The 24,907-nt window shown below is 39.5% G+C and overlaps 1 protein-coding gene and 1 long non-coding RNA gene across 5 annotated transcripts in view; one reads left to right on the top strand and one right to left on the bottom strand.

Moving 5' to 3' along the window:
• Positions 1 to 24,496, top strand: part of LOC137477149 (uncharacterized) — a 34,153-nt gene extending 9,657 nt beyond the window's left edge. Inside the window, exon 2 of the long non-coding RNA XR_011000826.1 lies at positions 14,677 to 24,496. This is a non-coding gene — a long non-coding RNA (uncharacterized lncRNA). The remainder of the gene's footprint in view (positions 1 to 14,676) is intronic.
• ITGA6 (integrin subunit alpha 6) overlaps positions 1 to 24,907 on the bottom strand; it is a 43,889-nt gene that overhangs the window by 11,693 nt on the left and 7,289 nt on the right. For 3 of the 4 annotated variants that reach the window (XM_068195887.1, XM_068195886.1, XM_068195885.1), the window contains exons 2-12: positions 12,270 to 12,397; positions 11,718 to 11,797; positions 9,652 to 9,907; positions 8,081 to 8,212; positions 5,554 to 5,764; positions 4,918 to 5,111; positions 4,696 to 4,784; positions 3,750 to 3,877; positions 2,709 to 2,804; positions 2,187 to 2,248; positions 811 to 968 (exon numbers count right to left, since the gene is read on the bottom strand). In XM_068195887.1, coding sequence (XP_068051988.1) covers positions 811 to 968; positions 2,187 to 2,248; positions 2,709 to 2,804; positions 3,750 to 3,877; positions 4,696 to 4,784; positions 4,918 to 5,111; positions 5,554 to 5,764; positions 8,081 to 8,212; positions 9,652 to 9,907; positions 11,718 to 11,797; positions 12,270 to 12,397 — 1,534 coding nt within the window. Of the gene's footprint in view, positions 1 to 810; positions 969 to 2,186; positions 2,249 to 2,708; positions 2,805 to 3,749; positions 3,878 to 4,695; positions 4,785 to 4,917; positions 5,112 to 5,553; positions 5,765 to 6,728; positions 6,846 to 8,080; positions 8,213 to 9,651; positions 9,908 to 11,717; positions 11,798 to 12,269; positions 12,398 to 24,907 lie in introns of all 4 variants that reach the window. The other variant, XM_068195888.1, reaches the window with a different exon arrangement.

Genomic DNA, 24,907 nt, shown 5'->3' with positions numbered 1-24,907 from the left:
AGCCCAGTGCTATTGTCCTTTTTTTCCCTCTGGTTTCCGAATCTGACAATTTCTCTCACCATTAAGAATTGCTAAGAACCAGGGCCAGTAATTCAGGCAGGTGAAATTCACACAGCTGTAGTAAAATAACACACTGGAACAGGTTTGATTAACATGGTCTAGTAAAAGGTGTCCCAGCCCCTGGCACGGAGTTGGAATTAGATGATCCTCAGGGTCCCTTTCAACCCAGATAATTCTATGATTCTGTTCTATTCATAAATTGGAGTTCTTTAATCTGCTGTGGTCAAAAGCAACCTTGGAGGCTGACTCATTCCTGCTGAGCCATGAAGAGGGAATCTGTTTAGCCTCTGGAGCAATACCACCTCTAGGCGCCACTACAGCAGCCAAGTCAGGAGAGCACATACCAACCTTTCTTGCCTTGTCCATTCATCCACACCAAAACCCATGGGTTAAAATTCTTTTCCTGAACAATAACACTATAAAATTCTCTAACATTTATTTCTGTTGGAAGCAGCTCTCTGTTTTTGGCACTTAGTCATTCTCTATTGTTCTAAATTAGTTCAGCTCCATTGACCTCCAGAGTGTGATGCAGTGGCTACAGTTTTTATCCATACTTTGCAAGAAAGGCAACAGGAGGAAGCAGCATGTGTGCAGAGAATAGTAAACTATGGGTTTCTGGTTTTGAAGTTTTTATATTGCATATGACTTTGAAATTATATACAAAAGTTCCTTCCACAAGGCTGCCAAAAATGAGCATTCTTTTGTTTTAAGTGGATCTAAAGGAAACAGGAATAAAATACTCTCCCTTACCTGCAGTATAAGCTTTGTAGTCACACACTCCCATGAGTTCTGTCCCCTGAGGGTTGTACTTGCAGTGAACTGATCAGATGAGTGGTCACTGAAGCGCACCCTGGAGGGCAGACCCAGCTGCCGCCTCTCGTTTTCCACTTCAAACGTGTAATTGATCTCTATGTGAAAAATAAAGTATTGCCATTTAAAAAAGAACTTCAATTTCACAAGATATGATCTCAAGCATTATTCTAGAAGACTGTTCCAGACAGTGCTGGGCTTCACAAACTGTTTTCATTAAAAAAAAAAAAAAAAAAACTTTCTCCATGTCAGTTTTGTCCTGCCGCAGTTGAGGGCCAGGTACCCCCGTGTGTGAATCTAAAGAAAATGTCTAAACCAAATCCCGGTTTTCCCTAAGTACACCGTTCCCTTGGGTATGCGGGGCTGGCTGGGGGAGCTGTAATTGCCGTACGGAGCCAGCAGAGGGCTGAGCTACCCACTGTAAATACCCCAACTGTGCTGTAGGGGATTCCTGCTGGGTCCCAACTAGCACCTGAGAGCCAGCAGGATTCTGAGGTCAAGATTCACTGGTAATTTTAACACTGAAAGCAGAAGCGCGACTAGAGCTGTCCAGTTTTGTGCTGAGGCATGCTTTCCTAGATCTGAACTTGGTGCATCTTTCAATGATTGCTTCACTGAGTTAATTCAGTGCTGCAGAGATGGAAACAGCACTGAGTGTGCCAAAGCACTGAGAGCTGCAGGCACTTCACCTGCTAAAGGACCAGCACTCATTCGGGCACAGCCTTTGGATTTTAAAAGTAACTGAGAAAATCAGGACAATACAGGAGAAAAAGAGTCATTGGGCTTAAAGTTCTTCTCATTTCCTCTCAAAATCCTACACGGTTCTCCAAGAGGTAGTAACAGCAGCACTGTAACAAGTGCTTTACATCTTTATGGCACAGTCTTCTCCTATCAATGCAGATTTTTTTATTTCAGTTAATGATTTCCACAAAACCATTTTTATGAATACAGGATAGGTTCATACGGTAAACCTCCAATAAGAAATAATGTTCACTAAGGATGTATAAAATGGGCCTTAAAAAAGGTTTAGGATTCTCTAAAGCAGCACTAACCTAGAGAGGCAAAATGGTTTGGATCTGTATAGAAGCCATTTGCTCACTGCCAGTTGTATTACTTAGAACAGCTTAACACACCAGCATGACTAAATACAGACTGTGCAACAGCTGAGCTTAGCACTGAGTCACATTTTAAATTTGTCAGTTCCTGAGTCACTATAATTTGAGTAATATGTTTCCATGAGGAACTCTAAAGAAAAAAAAAACTAAAAAACAAACCATGTGACAAACAGGTAACAAATATTTATTTTCAGAACTTACTTATTCTTGGATTTAAATTTCTGGGGTTTGCAGTATATTTAAAACATGCTTTCACATCCATCCTGTAAAAAGTGCCAAGAAATTAGTATTAACTTTAATTAAGGCATGGTCCAATAGAATGAAAAGTTTTAACTAATCAGTCTTATGACTGTAGTATTTACTGCTTACTAGACTGAATTATAAAGCAAGAAAAAATTGTTAATAAGCAATTAAGCATTTGCTCTTATGTGTCTACTCAAAACAAAGCTGTTCAAGCCAAGATACTTGTGTTAAAAGTCTGAAGAGGCAAGGTGACATTCATTTTCAAAAATGAACGTTATGAGAAGGACATATTCCACACCTCGTCTTTAGCACAGTAGCCTGAAGAAATTCAGGAAGTCAAAATGAACATTTGTAGATACATTTGCTTAACCTGCATGACTCTCATATCCCTTCACTTGAACATGATCACTGAATGAATTTTGACAGTAAAAAGCTCAATACACCAAGGCTTCTGATAGAGTAATTTCTTTTTTCATTCACCTGATTTCACCATGGTCCTCAGGGTTCTTTTTCTTTAGATCAATTCTATCAGGCTGTACTGTAATGTTTCTTCTAATGCTTATCACAGGCCGAGATCTTCATTTGGGGGAAAAACAGGGAATAAAAAGAAAATGTAAAAAAAGAAGTCATTTCTGTTAAGATTAATGAAATAATTAATGTGAATATCAGATTCCCTCCATGCCAGCATTGATTTGCAACAAAGACACTCCAAGAAACACAGAGTTTGGCTTTGACGCTGGTTAGAAAAAAAACTGAAAACTATTGAAAGCTAAGCACAGGTCACTGAGAACAACTACAGATCCTGAGGGGGAAGCAGGCTACAGTAATGTGATGTTGCTGTTGCCATTCTATACACTTACAAAAAACAGAAAATTCCGTGGTGGTTTCTACCACCAGTAGTAATTCAGCCCCTGGGAACAACTACAGGTACTACAGTTCATTCAGATTCATGTCCATAAGAGCTTTAATATGCAGCCTGGTGGCTGTGGGAAATGTTATTTCCTGCTTCCTCTGCATGTAGGCTGTAACCACACTTCTGCCTGACAACCTGTCTTTTCTCTTTCTGGATGGGAGAAGACATTTCACATGAACAAATGAGTAAGGTGATCCCGTTCTCATTAAAGCATCCAAAGGTTGTTTAAAACAGCTGGTAAGCCACCTGCTCCATTCAACTGGGCCGCTCCTTTCACTGTTTGTCACCATAAGAGGTTTTTGTTCTCACCTTGGTAAAAGATTTTGTCCTGCCTTTATCAGCAACAGATTAGAGCTCCTTTTGAGTAAGCAGAATGCTAAATTATCTGACGAACTCCTCTACCACCTACTCTGTTCTCTTCCACAAACCATGTGAGTTGCTTTTCTTGGGTGCTGTTCCAGTGTATTTAAGAAAATTACAATTATGTGCCAGATTCTGTACAACTTCGAGATGGGAGCATAAATTGTAGGAAGGGCTGTTCTGCCTGGAAAGTAAAGTTGTTTGTCCCAAAGCCCTGGTGTAATTAAATAAGGTTCCATATATAATACCTGTACACGTTTACAGAATCCGACAAGGAACCAACAGCAACATCAGGGTAGGAATTTTTATCCAGGTCCATATTTCCAGCAATAGAGTAACCAAAGAAATTGGTCCTTGTTTTTTCACCATCAAGAATCTAAAAAGCAAACAGATTGAGGGAACTCAGACATTCAAAAGTGATAAAGGTAAAGTAAGTAACAAGTGAACATAACAGTCTTACAGCCAGAGACAAAAGAGGGAAAGAGATACAGTGAAGAAGGACCTCTGAAATAGGACCTCTGTGTTCAGTTCAGCTAAAGGATAATGAAGTGACAGGATGATTTGCTCTTCTTCCAATAAGTTACTTGGCAATAGCAGTGAGTACCAGAAATTACTGATCTGCTGAGAGCTTAGGTCATCTTTATTTACAGTATTCGTGGACTATAAGCACTTGAAACAGATGAAGAATTCTATAAAGTATTCAAGCAGTATTCTAGGGAGTATAGTGGGAAGTTCCATTCCCACTCTGCAAATTGGACACAGGGACACAGTGATCCTCAAAACAAAAAAAACAACAACACAAACAATAAAAACCACAAACCAAAAAAAAAAACCAACACCAACCAACATTTTTAAGAAGTAGTGAAACAGTAGTAATGAAAGTGAAAACAAAGAAACTAATTGTTTTCAAATCATCCGATTTATTTTTTTTAAAACACAGAATTTATTTATCTACACGTATTTTTCCTTCTGCATATATCATTGGTGCCAATGGATGGCCCCAGAAATAAAAATATATATTAATTTCAAGAATTCCTTATCTTTCCTGTCAGCAGTGCAATCTTTGAAGGGCCCTGCGACTTTCCTGCATACCCAACACCCCAATAATAGCAATGGAAAAGAAGATGGATAGTAGCCCTGTCATTCCTTTAATTTTGTTCAAGAATAATTATATAGTAAAGGTTATTTCATTACCTGTGCTGGTTTTGTATTTATTCCATTCTTGGATCCATGATAAATGTATACTTTGCCAAAACCATCATATGGAGCCCCTACTGCAATATCTGGTGAAAATAAGTTGCAACATCTAAAATCATTCTTGCTCTTTCTGCAGCATGCAATCAAAGGGTAAAATGCTGCAAGTCTGGCGTTGGCCAAACAATCTCACACATTTTTATTGTCATTGTTTCCATTTACCTGGATATCCATCCTGATTAATGTCCCCAACGTTTTCTACTGCAAGTCCAAACATGGAGTCAGTGGTTCCATTTAAGCGCAGAGGCTTCACCCCTGCCCACTTGCCTTGGCGGTTCATGTAGATGTACACGGCGCCTCCGATATCCCCACTTCTGTCAAAGTACTGCGGGGCCCCAACAACAATGTCCTGCCAGCTTAGAATGAAAGGGAAAAAAAAGGCAATGCTTTTGTAGAAGAACTCTGAAAAATAACTGCTCAGACTGTGAGCTCAAGATCAGCTGCCCAGAGAGCTGCTGAACAAAGACTAAAATGTGCATTAAACTGGTTGGGCATCAACAGCCCCACTGACACTGCAAGTTGGTTTATTCCCTTGACGGCATACAAGGACCTTATATTGTCTTCCTGGGGTATGAGACTCGTTTCTTGTTTCTCTGTTTACAATAATTGTTTAAATAAAACTCTTCATTAGAAAGGTAGACTCTACCCTGATTATCAAGACACTCACCATTTCCTCCAGGAAAACACAGAAGGTGGGCATTGTCATTCCTTATATTTCTAATGTGAAAAACCACAGCAGAAATAAAGAAGATCGCTACCCTTTATTATACAGGCAGCAGGAATTAACCACAGCCATACCCATCATTGTTGAGGTCCACAACAGCAACATCATAGCCGAAAGAGGAGGCCAGCCCTTCTCCTTCAAACATATGCTCCAGGGAAAGTGCTCTCTGATTTTTTTCTTTTTTTAGTAAAACAACTGCTCCACTGTGGTTCGCTCTTGGGGCACCAGACACAAAAGTCATCTCATCTTGGGAGACAATTCCTTTACCAGAGTCCAAAGAGAAACCTTTAACAGAGAAAGAAATATAGTATAAATTAACTAAGTAACAGCTTGCATCTTAATATGAAAAAATAAACATTTCTCCAGCTATATTAAAGTGGTATGTGGAATACAAGTTTTGTCTAAAACACAGTGTGCTATGGCTGGGAAATTTCTGTTTGCACTGGTGGACGCATATTTGCGTTTTTTATGCTCCCACAAACACTCCTCCCTACATTACAGTTACTATTTCCCCACAAAACACAGTACTTCATTGCTCACTTGGATCTGCTTTTCACGGACACCAAACACAGGATACATACAGCTTAGACACAATTACAGCTTCACCACTTGAATATAGCTTGAGTACTTCACCTCTGGCAAAATTATCAGAAAACCTCCTAAGTATCCCATTACAAACATGCAAATTGTTCTGCACAAGCATTCTCATATGATTGATGTATGCAGTATTTGAGAATCAGCTTACACAGTAATGGTGAAATGGGCAAGTTTAAGTTAATGCAGCCCTAAAAATGACATGTTCAAATTAATTTAGTCTTACAATACATTTTATAATATGAAAAACCAAGTTAAAATACTATACTGCATATACCAGTATAGCCAGTAAAGGCCAAAGTAGAAAAATGCCCACTTTGCAAGGAAGATATCAGCCAGATGGGAGTCTCCCTCTGAAACACTTCACCACTACCATGGAAATTCTCAATTACAGCAATTCACAATGAGACAGTTCCAGAAAAAATGGAGGGAGTCCCAGCTGGGGGAAGGATGAGAAGTTTTGGAGAAATGCATGACAAATCAGCATTTCTCTGAAGCCTTGTTACTTTGCTGTCTCCCCTCTATCTGAATCCCTGTTTTTTTCATGCTTTACTTATACTATATTTGATATGAGAAGGGATGGAGGGGAGAGGATCATGACAAAAGTCTGGAGATTATGTCTGACCAGATGCTGCCACCTCAAGTGGTCACAAACCTAAGTAGCTATTCATCATTACATCCACTGACTTGTCCACCTGTATGCTGGGAGGCAATGTTTTGTACACAAACTGATCTGGATGAGTATCAGATACAGCTGTCAAAAATAGAAGACCTATAAATATGAGTGAAAGATTGAAGAGAAAAAAAATAGCAGTTAAGCAAAGCACCTATAACCACATTTGCTTATGGTCTAAACAGACTGAACAGTAAGGCCTGGGATGAGCTGGCTTGCCTGGAAGTGGTTCTGATTATTACAAATCAATAAAGCATTTACATTTAGGAGATAAATGCATTGGTTATGCAACTGGAAAAAGATTATATGACTGTTCACAGCAAAAGGCATCGGCCTCCACAGCACTCCTCACCTTAGCAATTCTTATTCCACCAGAAGATGCTATCAGCTTGTCTAACCTAAGCTCTTAGGATGATTTTTCTAGTTACCTTTACACCCAGTAATTACTGCTGATATTTAACAGAAGTTTATGTTCTCTTTCTCCTAACATAGATGTAGCTCTAAGTTTGCTCTCTTCTTGACTTGCTTTTTTACTTTTTACATTAGCAATGTCCTTCCCATCTATTCAGCCTTCCATCACTCACACAGAAATTCCAGTCTCAGGTTACCAAAACTCTATTTGCTGCATATGCCAAAAGCAGTGGATCAACACACCACAGAAATCTGCACTGGAACAGAAGGATTCTTTACACTTTAATGCCTTTCCAAAAATGCAGCATAGCCTTTTCAGTGTATCTCCCTGGTGTACAGAAAGGTCACTGGCCTAAGGACATATTCCTGCTTTCCTGACTGCACAAAGAGCAAGCGATTCACCTCCTGCGACACACACAAAAGTAAAATATAAACAGTACTTATATTATGGCACTTAAAGGTCTGTTAAAAGCCACGGGACTTTTAAAAACATGAAGAATAGAAGAATTGCACTTACCTACCAGGAGAGAAAATCTACAACCTTAACAGTTACATCCAGAAACTCAAATTTTAATAAACTTTCTGATACTACATAGCAGAGACTGTGTGACTGAGGACTACAGACCCATTCATTGTACTGACCCATCACAGTGATTATAATCACTGCCGGAGATTCCGTAGGCCCTTGGTACAGCTCTTGAATCTCACATTACAACAGCAGCTCTTCTAGGTACCTCAGCAGTATCATCTTACACTTCAAACTGGCCCATAAATGTGCAGGGAGCCTGTCAATTATCCCAAACAGTTAACATGTTACAAGGTCCACAGTGGAACATCTGCTCCCATTTCAGATCATCACACCAGGCTGGGATCACAAATGTTTAAGAGACCTAAAGAGATTTACCACATGTACTTAATCCTACCTAAGTAACTGTTAGCTGGAACAGGAACTAGATTCTTATCCTGGCGGCTCTCATCACCAACTTCGTAAGGCCCATCATCAAAGATACCCAGATCATAAAATGTCTGATTCTTTTGCTCTGCACGAACCACCCCTGAAAAAGTGAAATGATAAAATAAAAGCAAACGAATGATTAAGTGAGAAAAATAACAAATAAATGTTCCCAACTTATATTAATTATGATGAATGACATAGTGACTGCTGTTAAAATGGGACAAACACAGAATAGTGCACTGGGTTAGTGTTTTGTCTCTGTTCAGTGTGCCAGAAGCTCATGCTGCTCTACAAAGAAGCCATACAATGATCTGGAAAACATGGGATACTAAGGAAATTCTCAAGAAAAACCATTGAACTGGTTTCGTCATAAACCACCCTCATCCTGTATTTCTTAGCCTTACAAAGCTTCTCTTAAAAAGGAGGTAAGTACACAGGAATTAAAAAAAAATACATTTCATTATGACAAACACCAGCATTATACTTAGAAACAGTATTTAAGAAGAAAAAAGCTATTGTTCAATAAAAGGTGTGCTTCCCTTTTATCAGTTGGCATAATTAAGGTTTTGGCAAGCACAAGCGTGTTTTTCCATTACACAGAAGAGTACTCTTAGGACTGTACTAGCACTTCCCTGCAATTAAAGTCAAATGGTGTCTGCACTCAGTATGCTGTTTCAGGTCAGTCAGATTTTGTTGACAGATACGTGGAAGATTAGGTTTTCACTAAAGTACACCTTGTACCAGAGCTTAACACACTGATTTTGCATGGTTCATACACCAGGCACAGGTGTACGAGGTGGAAAAATGCAGTGCTTGGAAGATCAGATGTTCTCAAGAGGAAAGTATTTACAGCTGTTGGTCTAATGAAGTGTGATGGGAAAAATCACTTCTGGAGACTGAACTGGCCATTTAGATGCTTCTGAATAGAAACTAACAAAGAATATTTAGTGGTTTTTCCCCTTATGTTTCGGAGAATCTCCTAGATGACACAGAGTACTTGGCTCTTAGATTATCCATGAAATTTTACATGGACATGCATGGATTTAGATATGAATATATGTAGTATTGCTGTTACCTTCCTGAAACCCTTCAATATTTATTTTGGAAAGTACTGGTTTCCACAAACTTCACAAAGGGGAGAATATTGCAGAATAAACAAAGAGTTCAGCAGCTATCTAACATTTGCTCAAATGCAGAAAAAGGGCTGGTCAAGTAACTCATACAAATTTAGTAGTTTGTTCCTGTATGGAAGTGTCCAAGTAAGCCCTCAGTCCCACCATAAGATTAAACTAATAAGGGGAAATTTTGGTGTACATATGTGCAAAGTTCCATTATCTATTCATAAATACACACAAAGATATTTAAAGAAACTTCAGTAAATGTTGATACAGAAGCATAGCATTTTGTAAAAACAGGGTAAAATCATTACATCCCTATTATCTCCTCTCCCCTTAAAAAAAATTAAAACACTGGATGCAACCTTTGAGAGCAATCTCAGAAGAAATGGGAAGGGTAGGCAAGAAGGAAGCCAAGTCATACCTTTCCAGTTGTAAGTGCCTGGGGCACCAAACACAATATAATGATAGTCTCTAGTAAAAGTAGCAGCAACACCTTGCTGACAGGAACCAAACTTCTCATGGCCTCTTAAACGACCATCACAGAAACTCCATACTCCATTATCCATATCATCCTTAATAGTGAGGTCCTGGCTCAGCACATAGCACCTTCCAATGATATCCCGGGTTTCCTGCACTGTGTTTACATACTGTCTTTTCTCATAGCGATGTGCACAGGTCTGCAAGACAGAAGAAATAATGTGTGATGTTTCTGTGTGTCGTGCGCACGTCACCACAGAAGGCAGGGCTCATCTAGCAGCCCCTCCTGCTACCAATGCTGTAAGTCACCCTGCAGACACACCTAAGTGCAGAATCCAATGTTTCCTACAGGCAACACATGGGAAAGGTTGGGCACCTACAGATACAAGTCAAAGCAGCCCATTTCATGGTCAAGGAAGGCCACGGGGTTAAATCCCTAAAGTCCTTCCCGATACTAAATCTCTCTCTTTCAACAAGTAAGGAGAAAACCACCCTCTCTCTCTCAAAGAAAGAAGTGGCTGTTTCCCAACAGCTCTGAAAGGACTGACACACCCGTGCAGGACACAAGAAGCTGGTTCAACTACCATCTACCCAAGACTATTTAGAACTTGCCCCTTACAGAAAAGTGCCACTAAGCAGAGGCTGAAAGCTTTTCCAGTGGAGGGGAGGGAAGTTGCTCCTACTTCCTCTGTTGGATGTTCCACTTACAGGGTAAATGTCACTGGGGCAGAGCTGAAGCACTAAACACATCCTGTTCCTTATCCTTTTAGACTATCCCCTGTGAAAAGAATTCTTATCAAGTATTTAACACAAAGGATGAACAGCCACTGGCTAAGCAGTATAACCACCAAACCATTGTAAAAAATGTGAACAATCAAATGCCTTTGTCAGCAGTGTTTCTGGAAGACTCAGATGTAGCACGTTGTGTAAAGAGCACAAGCAAAGTTTATCTCAGCTGACAAACCTTTTCTATGGTTCCTATCAAGGCCTAAATGTTATGTAAACACCCATCTGCTCCACATTAGAGCACTGCAGTACTGTCCTGCTGCAGTGACCTCCAGGCTGCTCACATCTCATCTAATAAGTGTATTCCCCACTTACCACAAAAAGACAAGACAGCATTAGTTGATGACCAATTATTCAGTGAACAGGACTGTTTCCATGTGCTTCTTCCCACTTTGGGTTCTGAGGCAGACCAAAGCTAGTTGTTACTGCCTCTAAATGCTTAAATAAGCAGATTCACATCCTGAAGTCACCTGCCCCCAGGTTTGGAAGCAGTGACATTAAGCTCCAATTAGATGAGGAAGCTTCACTGCACACCTGTTTTATGATATATCTGGTATCCTGCAGCAACCATGAGAGGTTTTTATTTAACTGAGAATGTTACTTTGTAAACTCTTTATCTGATAACTTCCAAAAACTTTTTCTGTTTACTATAAAATAAAGAGTATTATAAATTCTACATATTACTATATACTCTTTATTTATATACTATAAATAAAGAGTATCAATGCATTGTATAAAATAAAGAATAACAAGTAGTCTTACTGCAGTGCAGTAATTAATTCACAGGAGCTACTCAGTGGAAGTCCCTGATAAAAAGCTGAAGTGAGGCTCATCATCTTGGAAAACAGGCTGGTGATACCTGCTGCTTTTACAGCCTTATACACTATTCTTCCCTATTTCTGCAGCTAGTAGTATTTAAAAGAAAAAATGTATATATGACCAAAAAATAAAATGTACCCCTTGAAAATAAATTGTCCATCCAACAAACATCCAGACTGTTAAAAAGGTTATAAAGAGAGGCTAACTCATAGAAAAATAATTTAAAGCTCTTACAACCTCAAATGCCTTATTTTGCTAAGGAGACATTTAAGTTCTTACCTACAAGAAATCAAAGGAGTAAACTTAGGCAAGTTACTTTTCATCAAGCTGCACAGAAACACACACCATTCAGAACATGTACTGTAGACCTCAAACGTTTTTATAAGTTAGTCCTTTAGCACTTACCACCACATTTCCTCCTGGCCCCTGACTCTGGACAGTTACACCCATCCATTGGTCTTCTTTACTCTCCATCTTTGGGTCAGCTGCAAAGTATCATACAACAGCTTCAAATATTTCAAATATTAACAGTTTACTACATTTTCTTTTTTCTGGGTTTTTTGGTTATTTTTGGTTTTTTGTTTGTTTTGGGTTTGGTTTTTTTTTTGTGTTTATTTTTTCTTGAAGCCCATGTCAGGGGAGACTCTTCATACAGAACACCAGAGAGTCTGCAGGTGGCAGTGTCTGTACATTTTATCACTAACAACATCCATTTAATATATTAAACTTCTAGCCTATTACTTCATGTTACATCAATTTACAAAACAGTAAGAATATACCAAGATTTAAGCATCTTGTAGTAACTTAGCAATTAAGCTACAACTTACTGCGATGCAAAAAGTAGTTATGTATAAATCCCTGGAAGAAACTGTCTGATACACTGCCTCAGGAAAGGATATCTAACAAGAAGAATTGGGCAACTGTTTCAATTCAAAACAAAAGCTCTGAAGAACTTACTCTCCTCATCAAATTTGACACGCAGGCAATTTGTATTTGGAGATGCAATGTCACAGCTGTACAGCCCTCCTGTTCTGTTGGCTTGTTGGGCTGGAAAGGCCTTTTCCCGAGGAGCTCCAACCAGCAATCTGCAGGAAAGGCAAAATAATTTAAAGGAATATGTAGAAGGAATATTAGAAAAGAGAAAGGCAACAGAATCAGGAAGTGTTTTCACCATGTTGCTGGAGGTTTAATATGCCAACATTTGAAGATGGATGAAAAGCTACACCACAGCACTGCTCTTTTAAAAAGAGAAAGGGGGGGAGGGGAAGGAGCGAAGCTGTATAGCAGATACAGTAATAGTATATTACTGTATAGTAATGTATATTATATCTGCATTACTATACTGTATATTATAGTATAGTAATGCAGATTACAATTATTATACCTGCAAACCAGTACCTGTTTTGTTCTTCCTGTTATTGTTGTTGCAATATTCACCGAGAGTGGTTGATAAAAAGTAGATGTCTGGCAGTTTTGGGAAAATCATCTTTTTATCAGGGCATCAAGTGGGGTATTTTTTGCCTTACTAGAAATCATTGATAAGGGTGGAAGAAGTCACTAAGATGACCAGAAACCCCCACAACAGTAAATACAATTGTTCTCAGGCTGTCTTCTAGTTTTACACCAGTTCTATGCCACTGTTTGCCTGAATCTAAAGGCATCTTAGTATCTCTGACCAAAGCAAGATCCTGGATCTTGCTGGAAGATCCAGAACCAAGGAAGTGTTCACTGAACTGTTCCAAGCTCTGAGCAAACATGAACTCCCCCTCTCCATTCCTTCGGCAGATACTTCACTTTTAAGCTGAAAATGGTTTTCTCCAACAAATCAGTCATCAAGAACAGGCCATTCCCACAAAGGACTTATTTATCCTATTAAACAGCTACTCTAACCAGCTCTCCTTAGACACTGTTCTGGTAACCAAATGCAAAGGTTCTTATTTTAAGCACTGAATAAAGCAAATTTCCGTCAGTATAGACTGCACATCATGAGAATTATCTCAAAACCACTAGCAGGCATATTTACTTGCAAAATAAGGTGAAAAAAAAATTCTTACATTGTCTGTTTCTTTGAAGTGTCTCACACACACAAGCACAGCTTCCTCTCAGGCAGCTGACAGAAATTAGTAGCAACCAGTGTGCAGTAGCTTGTGGAAGAAACATCACACTCAGCTGAAACATCAAGAACTAGAGAACAGTGTGTGGATAAGTGCAACACAGCGGGCGGGCGGGTGGGATGGATGGATGGATGCTGAACCAGACTGTGCTTCCTGACCCTAGGACATAAAACACTTGAAAGAAGATATCCCTGATATTACGGTGTCAAGGACAGCAAAGTTCCAAAACTGGAACTACAGTTGGATCCACAAGGCTCAAAGAGGACTCAAACCTTTTTTAATATCCAACTCTAGTTTTGCTTTGTTGTGACAGTGGGTCAAAGCACACTGCTGTCCCTCAGAATGCTATTTTTACTAAAAACAAATTCACTTTTCTTCATGTGTAACAGTAAAGACTGGATCAGTTAAGATAATACGTAGTTTTTCTTACTAAGAAAATGTTTATTCAGTGTCCCTAAAGTAACAAATTAAACAAAATGAAATCAATGTGTTATCAGAAAACATGCTTTTTTTTAAAGCACAAAATTTTATCTGTATTGTGAAACAACCCAATTTTCACTACTTCTATAGGACTAAGTTCTCCCACAATCCATAATTTATCCACTTCATGAAGGTAAGTCCCCCGAATGCTGAAACCTTCAGGTAAAGTATTTGCCTTTGGACCATATACAGGACACACCATGTGCGTGGGGTTTGGTTTAAAAGGTTTTCTGCTTTTCTCTCTATGTATGTACATCTGCCATCCTTTTCAAACATTTTTTCAGACACATAGCAGTCATCACAAGAGTTTGTAAACTACTATGATTTTAGAAAGACCATCAATAACTGAATTTTTTTAATTTTGGCAATGGTACATTTAACTGTAATCTCTTAAGAGTAATTCTTCTGCAAAGTATCTGTTTCTGAGTTATTCCTTATGGCAGAATAGGAATCCTCAGTTCTGTTATCGCCCAGGAAAAGACAGATGACTTTTTTTAACATTAACAACCATAACTTTAAGAAAGCAGAGGTACTGATTTCCTAACTTACAGAAATTTTTATTACTTCTACTTTCTCACTCAAAGCTTTGGGGGGTAGAAATGATGTACTGAACTTCATTTACAGAAATTTAAAACCTTCTGTTTCAACATTGTGAACAAAACTAAAAGTTTTTCAAATTTAAATACCTAATTTTTTCTAATTCATCCACCTCCATACTACTGACAGTGGCAGTGCTGGATCAAGAAAATGAACCCTGTTCTTTTCTATAGGATAGTGAGACTATGTCCCTCTCTCTAGCTGAATGAGCTTTTACAGCACACCATGATCCTGATGGCAGGAAGGGACCTACTGAAGCACTGGGGGAATATACAGCATAGCCAACAGAATATGGAGTGGGAAGATGTGCCACCTGCTGTAAAATGCTGCAAACATTCAATGGCATCTCAGACACCGCTGAGGTCAACAGATGAAAAATGAAATTGCTAAGCCTTCTTAAAAAATGTAAGGCTTCCATCCAACGCGATCTCCAAGGAAACAGGCAACCTTAGATTCTTCCCAATGCCCATATCCCCCCCATCGAAATACTGCCTACATTATTTTCCAGTGTAAACAAAGAATTTCCAAACAGACTTATTTAAAACCTTCCAGATTTCAAAGAACTGTTATCAGGAATCCTGTCACTAATCTTCAAAGCTCTTCAAATACAAAAACTTTAATTTTCCTAGGTAGTTCACTGTTCACAAAGGATTAGATCAGTTCAAGTACAATACTACCGTAAATCCTGAAATGTATTTTCAAGTAGCAACCAAAGATCCATTAAAAAGTGGCAGAACTCCTTTGTACTTGTTTACTACTTTTCTGCCCTAAAGAACAGAGGAGAGAAGACTAAACCTACGCCCCTGGGTTCTGCAAGACAGGTTACTGAAGGTGATGATTACAATAGTTATGAAGATTATCAACGCAATCAGGAATCTATGTAAGCAAGTCACATGCATCTAATCTTTGGCTGAATAAATCAAGCAAAACAAAGAATTCCTTGCAAACACACCATCACTTCTTACCAACACTGCTGCTGTTCTGCTTGCCTACCATTTAAAAGGTACATTTGAAAAATCAAAATTCTATTATAAAAGCCAGATTACTTAATTTAAAAAGTGTGCATAGAACTACAAAGTATGACATGAACCATGCATCAGTGTGAATTTCAGCATGACTGCAGTAATACAAATGAATCAGCTCATATACTGAGCTGTGCTACGTGCTCAACAGAGTCCTTCCAGATAGAGGACACATTCCAGTCATTACTCTGTGGCTACTTACTCAGCTGTGATTTAATAAAAGAATTTTAATCAAGTTTGAGCTCATTGTGCCAAAACCAGGTTAGCTTTTTCTGCAGCTATGCATGTTCCATTTTAGCTTCCTCTTTGGCAAGCAACACCTCTTTCTACAGGTCAGAGGTAGGGGCAGAGTGAGGGAATGCTCTTCCAGCTATCACCATCACCTAGGAACTTCTCCTCTGCAAATGAAGAGTGACAAAAAGAAATTCTTCATTTCTCTTCACCCATGCTCACAGTGTGATTAATTTTATTCACTGGGACTTCTCCCTGAAGGTCTGTGGACATGGTCTACTGTAACTACTTTCAATTAGGTTTGAATGTCCAAAATCATGTTCCAGAATGCATATTCAGGTAACAAAATAACGCCCCAATGTCACGAATGCAGAGTGGGAGATGAAAACCCAAGACACTCCAACACACAGACAATTTTACTTATTCTTCTATCCCCATGGTAGGTTTGCATTGTTATTCTACAGAAAACAGAAGCTGAGCCATAGAGTATACTGAATATAAACATTTCTGAGTATCAGTTCCTGTCAGAAACTTAGCTTTTTATTTGAGTTATGATGACTTAGTATCTAATGTTTACCATGAGTCCAACGTCAGAGAACAGCAGACAATTGCTATTCCTCATGTAAATTGCAGAAACAGATTATTCTAACTTTTAACTTGAATACTAGTTTTCCCCACACATCCTGCTTCAATATATACTATAACCTAACTGGGTTTTGCCTGGGACAATCACACTGCAGAGGTGTTAATCTAGAGAAATGTAACATAATAAACCATTCATGTAATTTAATTTAAAATAAGTATCTATCAAGTGACAGTGTTGGGGAAAAAAATAATCTGAATTCTCTCATACCTTGGCATAAAACTACAATGTTTCTTAGCTCTAGTTATAATTAAAACATGTGTCTTCCAATTTCAAAGTGAAATTCTGATTTTTAACCAAATTAATCAGTCCAGTTGCTCTATTGATTAGAATTATTTTAATTACTGATTTATCTTAATTACTCCTTGAAGATACATGATAACAACTGAAGTCCCACTGCCAATTATGAGCATCTGCTGACTTAAAGGAACAGATTTACTCCCTTACAGCCCCAGATTCATAGCCAAATGTAAAATAATCCCCTAAGATTAGAGCTCCAGGATTGGTGTAAAATGTTGTTTTAACTAACTGACCTTACTCAGTCGCAGGCTCCGGTGGGTGCTGCCTGCCCCGCAGAGACACCAGTGGCCCCCGCTGTACCTGCGTGCGCAGGGTGCAGCTGGAACACAACAGGGAGAGCCGGACCGTGCTCTCAAGACAGGGACCAGCAGAGCAGCACATCCCTCCATGGAACCCTATGGCACAGCTACACCCACCCTGCCTCACTGCGGTGTTACACCCCAACACAACAGCTGAGGCAAGAAAAGCTCCATTTCACCATTTATGCCAAGCACTATCAAGTCTCAGAAAAGGTATCAAGACATCTTACTGACTTTATCTACATCTGGAGCAGACCTTTGGATAAGTGTGTGTAGAAAACATGCTTCATAAACCCACGTATCTCCAAGAAGCAGAAGGTGGTGAGAACTGACTGCCCACATTCAGGAAGGCACCAGGCCTCAGTTTGTCAACTGCTGTTGACCAGTGTTGCAAAAATGTAACTACAGGTCTGACTCCAGATGCACAAAGAGTCTATGAACTGTAGGTCTGGCTGCATTTAGAAGAACCAGCCAGATTCTGGAATGGCATGATTTATTGAAAGCAACAGAAAACGTTCCTCTGGACTAAGGGTGAGAATGCATTAACTGCAGAGTAGCTACATACAGCACTAACAGTGCCATTGCAATCACAAGCTTAATATCCCAGGTCAACACTCAGCACAGCTGAGGACACAAGGCTTACCAAAGAGCATCCCTACTGGGGGGGACGAGGAGGACAAACCTGTCTGTCCCTGCAATTTCGCTCAAATTCTCATCCCCTCTCGGATGCAGAAGTGGGGTACTTTTACTTCTTATTCACTGTCACTGTGCTAAGTGCTGTGGGTGGGACTGCAGTCAAATCTTCTGTTCTTTGTGGGCATATTTGCAGAATACATCTTGGTAGGAAGTGTACTTGGTTAGCACAAAACAGTTCTGGGTATCAGGCAGAAGAACAAGACCACATGGCCTATTCCTCACCTGACATTCCCACCTCCCATGCCACAGCAACACAAACCACAAGACCTCCAGCCGATTTCCACGCTTGCACCTAGAGGCACCATGGCATACTGAGCTTTGCATTTTCTTCACTACTTTGTGCTTTTAACAACCAGTATTCAGCAAGAACAGTTAGGTGAACAGAAAGGGTGTAACTTTATTTAATCAGATATGGCCCAAAAGAGTCATTAAAATCCAAATAAGATACACAAGCTTTCCATTTCAACACATACTACAGAATATTAAGCAAGTAGGGTGCAGATCTTAAAACCTCCTTTAATTGGTAATTCTTGAAATGTTTAGTAGGTAGCTGTGGCTCCTTCTCAGCTAAGGAAAACAACAGTGAGAACTGGGAGTGGTTTCTACTCACAGCTATCTGAACTCCCTCCAATACTGCTCATGAAACAATCTTGGTTGCTTCCAAAAGCAAAGTCAAAGTTAAGATGCAAAAACCGTATGAAAAGAAATCCAGAAATCCTCCAAGCTCCTGAAAGTATTCCCCCTCTCCACAGCGAAATTCTTTTCTTCACTTACAGCCTGCAACTGTCCAAGGGTAACATATGATTTTCGCAACATACTTCAGAGAAGAAAAATTATCACCAATTCATTACAGTTCTATTTTGGAAAAAACTCTCAAAAGAAATCAAATAAAAGGAGGGAGAAGATCTTCAATGTTTTTTAGAGAAAATATCCTGTTCATCAAAGTAAGAGGCTTCCACTGAGTAAATTACATTTTGATTTTAACAAATTCAAAAAATACCACAGTTTACACCAAACTCAGATACTCTGCTATCTCCCAAAGTTTTCTTCATTCCTTAAATTCTTTCCTTTTCTATGGTATCCTTCTACCCACACAAGGCACCGCATCTTTGCCAGCCTTTCTTTAAAAGTAAAAGCAAACACATCTGTAGTGCCTGCTCTGAGCCTTAACAGACTGGAGTAGGAAACATGAAAGTGTTTCCTGGCTAAGAAACCATTAACCTCTTCCACATATAGGTGAAATAAAGTAGTCACTGGTCTAAGTAATATCCAATTTTGCAGGCTTCATTGAGTACAAGTTTCAAACTGAATAATGCTGTTCTCAGGCAACAATGCTGCCACTGCAGACTTTGCACTTCATTATGTTTTCAGAAAGACTCCACAAGGGGGGCAAATTTGGAAACTGACAAAAGCTAAATGCCATGAAATGGCTCACCCTTGAATGGACACTTCGACTCTTACATCCTTTCTCTCTCCCAGTTCCAGTGCTCTCCTGGGAAAGAGTTTCGTTACATTAGGCAAAATTAAGAAAACAGAGCCACTAGTTCTAACTCAGTTTAAATTTCACTACAAAATCACCAGTCACAAGTCATCGATCAAATGTTTAAAACCTCCAGGCAGAGACCCCTGATCACATCTACAGCCATCTACAGCTGCATTTTCACTCCTCTGCATTAATTTGGACTCAACTGTTTTTAAAACTAACACAGAAGATGGATGCATTTAACCACCATAATATTTCAACATAACTGAAGCTGGTCAGTGGGACAGACACTGTGTGTGAATACTGGTGGCACCACTTCTGCTTCATGCTTGGATTTGCCATTCCACAACAGAAACAAGTCACAGGACAAGAGCACCACGGACTAATTAGCACAGAGAGATTGTCCCTTCACACACTCGGGCTGCCAATGGGAACTGGAGCTGAACCACAGCAAAATACAACCAGTAACTGTGTTAGCAGGGAGCTTGTCTGTGATGCTTTCCACAGAGACACCCACCATGGTCAGTATGTCATTAACAGCTATTTTAAGGGACTGAACATTCTCCTGATCTGCTACTCCATAGATACATTTTGGAACTAATAGTGCAAAGCTGTGGCCAAGTACATCATTAATCTCTGTTGCCTGGAGGCTTGGCACTTGAAGGACTGCAATTTTCATTTTATTTCTTCAGACTTTTTTAGGAAACAGATTATGATAGAAGCTAGAAAAAGAAGCCAAAAGCTGCACAATGACTAGGGCAAGCTACTACAAAGCAAAACTGGATCTACAAAGATACCTGCTGTTCTGGAAAGGCCACTTATTATTGACTTTCTGAAAGTCACATGGAAAAATAAATACTTTCCCATCACAGTCCGGAGCCCAGCCTGTCTGGATTTGAAACAGGTTTTGCAGATCTCATTTCCATTGGTACAAAGCATTTTTCTTCAAAGAAATGGTACAGTCTGCTCCAAGTTTGTGTTTCAAAGTCCAGTTTTCCATTTCAGACACCACTCTCTGGCTTTAATCACCAGATACCTCATTAGTTTTCATACAGTCAAATAGCAAATGCAACCTGTATACTACTTACAGGTTTAATTTCTCCCTTACAATCTATACATTTTTCAGATATAAAAGGAAGAGCACTCATGCCAGGAACAGACCTGACTACGAATTGGTACTGTAAAATATGTATCAGACAGCTTTATAATTAATTTATGATAAAACTACAGGAGAAATAATGTTGAAGGGATTTTCACTCAGGTTTTCTAACATGGCAGTACCTGGTACTGCATTAAATCCTCTTAAAACAACATGAAGTTTAACTCAAAAGTGACAAGTGCAACATTTCAAGGAACTAACTTGGGAGCTGCTTCTGGCTCAGCCCCTGCCCACAGTCACCTCATCTGCTCTGGAATGACTGAACTACGGGAGTCCCACCACAGCCAGCTGGGCACAACTCAGCTACTCTCCACGGCAGATGCACTAAACTGCAGGTCCCAACAGCAGCAGGACAAGCAAGGACAGCTGCAGCAAAGCAGCCGGGGTGACCCAGCAGTCCCCAGCTACCTACAAGCACAGAGAGAGTGAAGTTTCCATCCCTGCTGTCCCACCGCTGCAGTCTTGCTCTGCTGCCAACAGCCCACACCGCAGGGCCCTCCCTGGCCATGGCCTCACCCAGTGCCACCCCTGCTCTGCGGCAGAAGGGGCCCTGCTGAAGCAGCTGCTATACCAAGTCTGTGCTGTGACCAGTGTCTTGTGGACATGGCTCGCTCTACAGGCTTAAGTAATCAAGTGCATAACAGAAATTAGGAATATCTGTCTCCTGCACTTGGGCTGCTGGCCATTCATGCCATAGAAAACCCCAGAATTAATTTAAACTTCTTCACATTTGCAGAACTTGCCTTTGTATCCCCACAACACATGGCATCTCTAAAAAAAGTTCATGAAAAATTAAAGAAGTATCATATCATGTATTAGGTACATGTTTTAGAAAACAATCAAGAACGCAATAAAAACACGGAAACAATTGCTCACTTACTTTTTTTTTTGGGGGGGGGGGGGGGGAAGAAATCTGAAAGCAGTGCACCCAGTCAGTATTTGAAGGCACTACTTGTTTGAGAGGTAACAACCTGAACAGGCATATACTGTTCATTCAAGGTGCTGAAAACCATTTAAAAAATTATAGTAGATCTAATTCAGCACAAAACAAATATTTGTGTTGAAATGTCATTCCTCTATTTCCTTCACAGAATGAAGTACATCAGTTTAATTTATCACCATAATTAAACTATTTAAAGGCATGAAAGAAGTACAGGAAGAGGAATGGACATTTTACTGTAGAATCAATGGGCAATATGTAACACACTACAGCAACTAACACAGCCCTGCAGAATTTGAAGTACAACTGCTCCCCATGCTAACCCAAGCCATAGTTCCTTCACTGATACATCCAATATTGAGATTCCTCCCTGCTCCTCCTTTTCCAGACTTACCACCATCTCCCTCTGAATTGCAGGGGGAATACCAAGACAGGTAGAAACGTCCTACACTAGATACACAACCACATCAACTCTGCCTGATCCAAGGCCTGAACAGAAGTTCATCACATTTAGCTAATATATACCAAGCAGTACCCCAGGGGGAAGGAAGCTCACCCACACCAGACCAACACTGGCACCCCTGAGCTGAGCTGTGCCCTGCCCAGCTGCCAACTAAGCCTGTGGACTACAGAGGAGTACCCTGTGGGAGCAGGCTAAAGAACTCTGCACGTGCAGAAGAAGCGTGGACCTTCCTGATACATAATCCCTAATGGGAGCTTCAGAGAACAGTACATGAACAGCTGTCAAACACACACTTCAACAGCCCAAAGGCACTTGCATGCTAAAGCACAGTTCTAAGTATTCCTTCAGTCTTAAAGCCATCATGGCCTTGGGCTAAATGCCTATAATCGGATTCACAGTTTGAGTAAGACTTTTCTTCAAGCCATGAACTTAATGACAAAAGCAGATGTGTCACTGGGTACATGACGTATTATGCCCCCACGCCTTCAAATTAACTGAAAACGCAGGCACTCAAGTCACTTGAAAGAACATCACTCCAATAAGGTATTTTCCTAGGAGAAACGGTCATAGAAATGCCTGTGCAGCTGGGATGCTTAAAGAGCCCTTTTTTTATATTCCATGCAAATACTCAAACACTGATCAAACAGATCAACAGAACTAAATGATACATTCACAAGAAACTACTCTTTATCTTCCACATCTGTGGAAGAAGACACTATTATATTTTACTATGAATAGGAATGTTCAAACTGAGAATTTCAACCAGGTTTAAAAACTTAAGATTTTTTGCAAAAAAACTTATGTTTGAGACTATGCCTAGAAACCCACTGCATCCTCTTACTCTATACATTGCTACTCCTCCACATGCACACATACCTAATTTTACACATATCCCCTCATACATACATTTCTTTTTGCCACTCCCTACATTCTCACTTGAGCAGAATCTAGAATTAGTTTCTTTCAGGTATTTTTAACACCCTATGTTCCTGTAAGCTGGAAGTTGTGCAAACAGAATTGCAGCTATTTCTAGGACTACATCTGATCTGACAACAGAAGTTTTCTTCCACTAGATGCAGGAACACAGCTTGGCTGGGAAGAGAAGAAACTTACATCTTCAGCAATATTCAGGGACCACTCCACATAATTATCACACATTTATCTAGCAGAAAAATAAATCGAGTGGATAAAAAGATTACAGGGACTTGCGAAATTACACCATATTTGTAGTAGCAGTTACATGAGTTCGCTGTGTAAGAAAAAAATAAACCAAATTTATTTTAGCATCTTTGGCCAAGAAAACATGTTTTTTTCACTTGAAGGTTTTTCACACTACACAAACATGGATAATAAAAATGGCTTTTTATACACTCTGCTAGACATCACTAACATTAAGAGCCAGCAGGCTAAACCATTATGCAGCTTCAGCTGCACTGATGACAAAGTGCAAGGCTAACAAATCTGTCTAATTCCCTTAGCAGAGTATTGTGAAAAGAGCAGTAAGTAAAGGACACAAAAAACTCAGCCTCACATGATGATGGTGTCCTTGCTATCTGCAGCAGCTGGTTGCCACTTTTGACCACTTCCAGGATAAACATGCATTTCCTTCAGACCTTTGACCCACACGTGCTGCTGAGCAAACAACCCCAGGCAATACATAATATGCTGGAGTGAGTTGTCTCCAGCTTATTTGCAATTCTTTGTTTTTTAAAGATCTATTTTATACACCTACTTTTGAGGAAGGTGACAATGACAGATGAAACATGCAGACACTAAGCACATACACCTCCATTTCCAAAAAAAGTCATCTTCACTAAAAAGGGAGTAACATTCAGTCTAAGAAAATTCTGCCATTCCTATCGACACTAGCTATCAGCAAACTCAACAATGCTGATCATTCCTATCTGCTGTTCTCTATTTCTTAGATGATCTCCGAACACCTTGAAAATAAAAAACAAATGCAAGGAATACAGCTTAAAAGTAGCCTAGAAACTTGCTAGCTGGCAGTGAAATCCAATGCAGGATCTCTCCATGTTACCCTGGAGGGACTAGAGTACATTTTTATGCTGCAGATGGCACCTTGACAGAGCCCATCCCATAAATCCCTCCTTTTCTCCTTGATTCAGCAGACCTTCTCACTTCCTAACACAGTCTAATCATCCTCACACACATTAGCTCAACACCTTGAAGGAAATCTATATTAGGAAATTACATATTTTTAGATGCAGTTCTGTAAGGGGAAACAAGAAAAACGGCCACTGCTCCAGCAGATCTAAAAATGATCAATGCATACTAGTAAATGCTCCAAAAATCACAATGCAAGAAGCGGCACCTTTTGCCTTTCACTGATATTTTGGTACAAAAATCTGTCTCACGTACTTAACAGCAGAATACACACAGCCTTTTCTTTGAGCTAAACCAACATAACTGCACTTTTCTAAAGAAACTGCTGTGGAATTCTCAAAATAATCTTAGAAAATGTGATAGAACACATTAAACCCAAGGGAAGTACATTTTAACAAGAATATAGTATGTTTGATGCTAGAGCTGCAAAAGGAGCTTTATTAACCTATGGTATAATTAATTTATTTTTAACATACAGAATGATTCCCTTAAAAATTGAAGTGAAACCTTTTTTCCACATTCATGTTTGTTTTCTAAGCTACATTCTTCTCCCATTACTTTCAAAGCAGTAACTTGCTTATGTATATTGCAATCAAAAATATTTAGTGCTAACAAAGGAATTATTCAATGTTTTCCAGACTATTTTGCATGGTTCTTTCATCAGATATTCCTGTGCTGTTACCTACCCTTGCTAAATACCACGATAAGGTGCTCATTTTCCAGCTAATGTTTCACAGTACAGACCACCATCTGCTCATACAATAATATGAATTTTTACTTACTTGCTCTTAAACTGGCATTTGCCCAATAGCCTTATCTCAGTCTTGTCCTTTCCACAGACTATGTCCTCAAAATGCGCCATTTTTACAGTTATGGCCAGAATTACTCATCTAGATCCAGGCTGGTTCTGAAACATTTAAACAACAACTGATTTTTTCTTTTCTTTCAAAACAAATGTGCTATCTCCAATGAGAATTTACCAGAATGCATTCCTTACAAAACTTACAGCTGCTCTGGCACATGCAGGTGGAATTTAAGAGGAAA

The sequence above is a fragment of the Anomalospiza imberbis genome, chromosome 7 (assembly GCF_031753505.1).
Source record: "Anomalospiza imberbis isolate Cuckoo-Finch-1a 21T00152 chromosome 7, ASM3175350v1, whole genome shotgun sequence".
NCBI lineage: Eukaryota > Metazoa > Chordata > Aves > Passeriformes > Viduidae > Anomalospiza > Anomalospiza imberbis.
The sequence above is the reverse complement of the archived record's forward strand: the minus strand, read 5'-3'. Positions and strand labels throughout refer to the sequence as shown.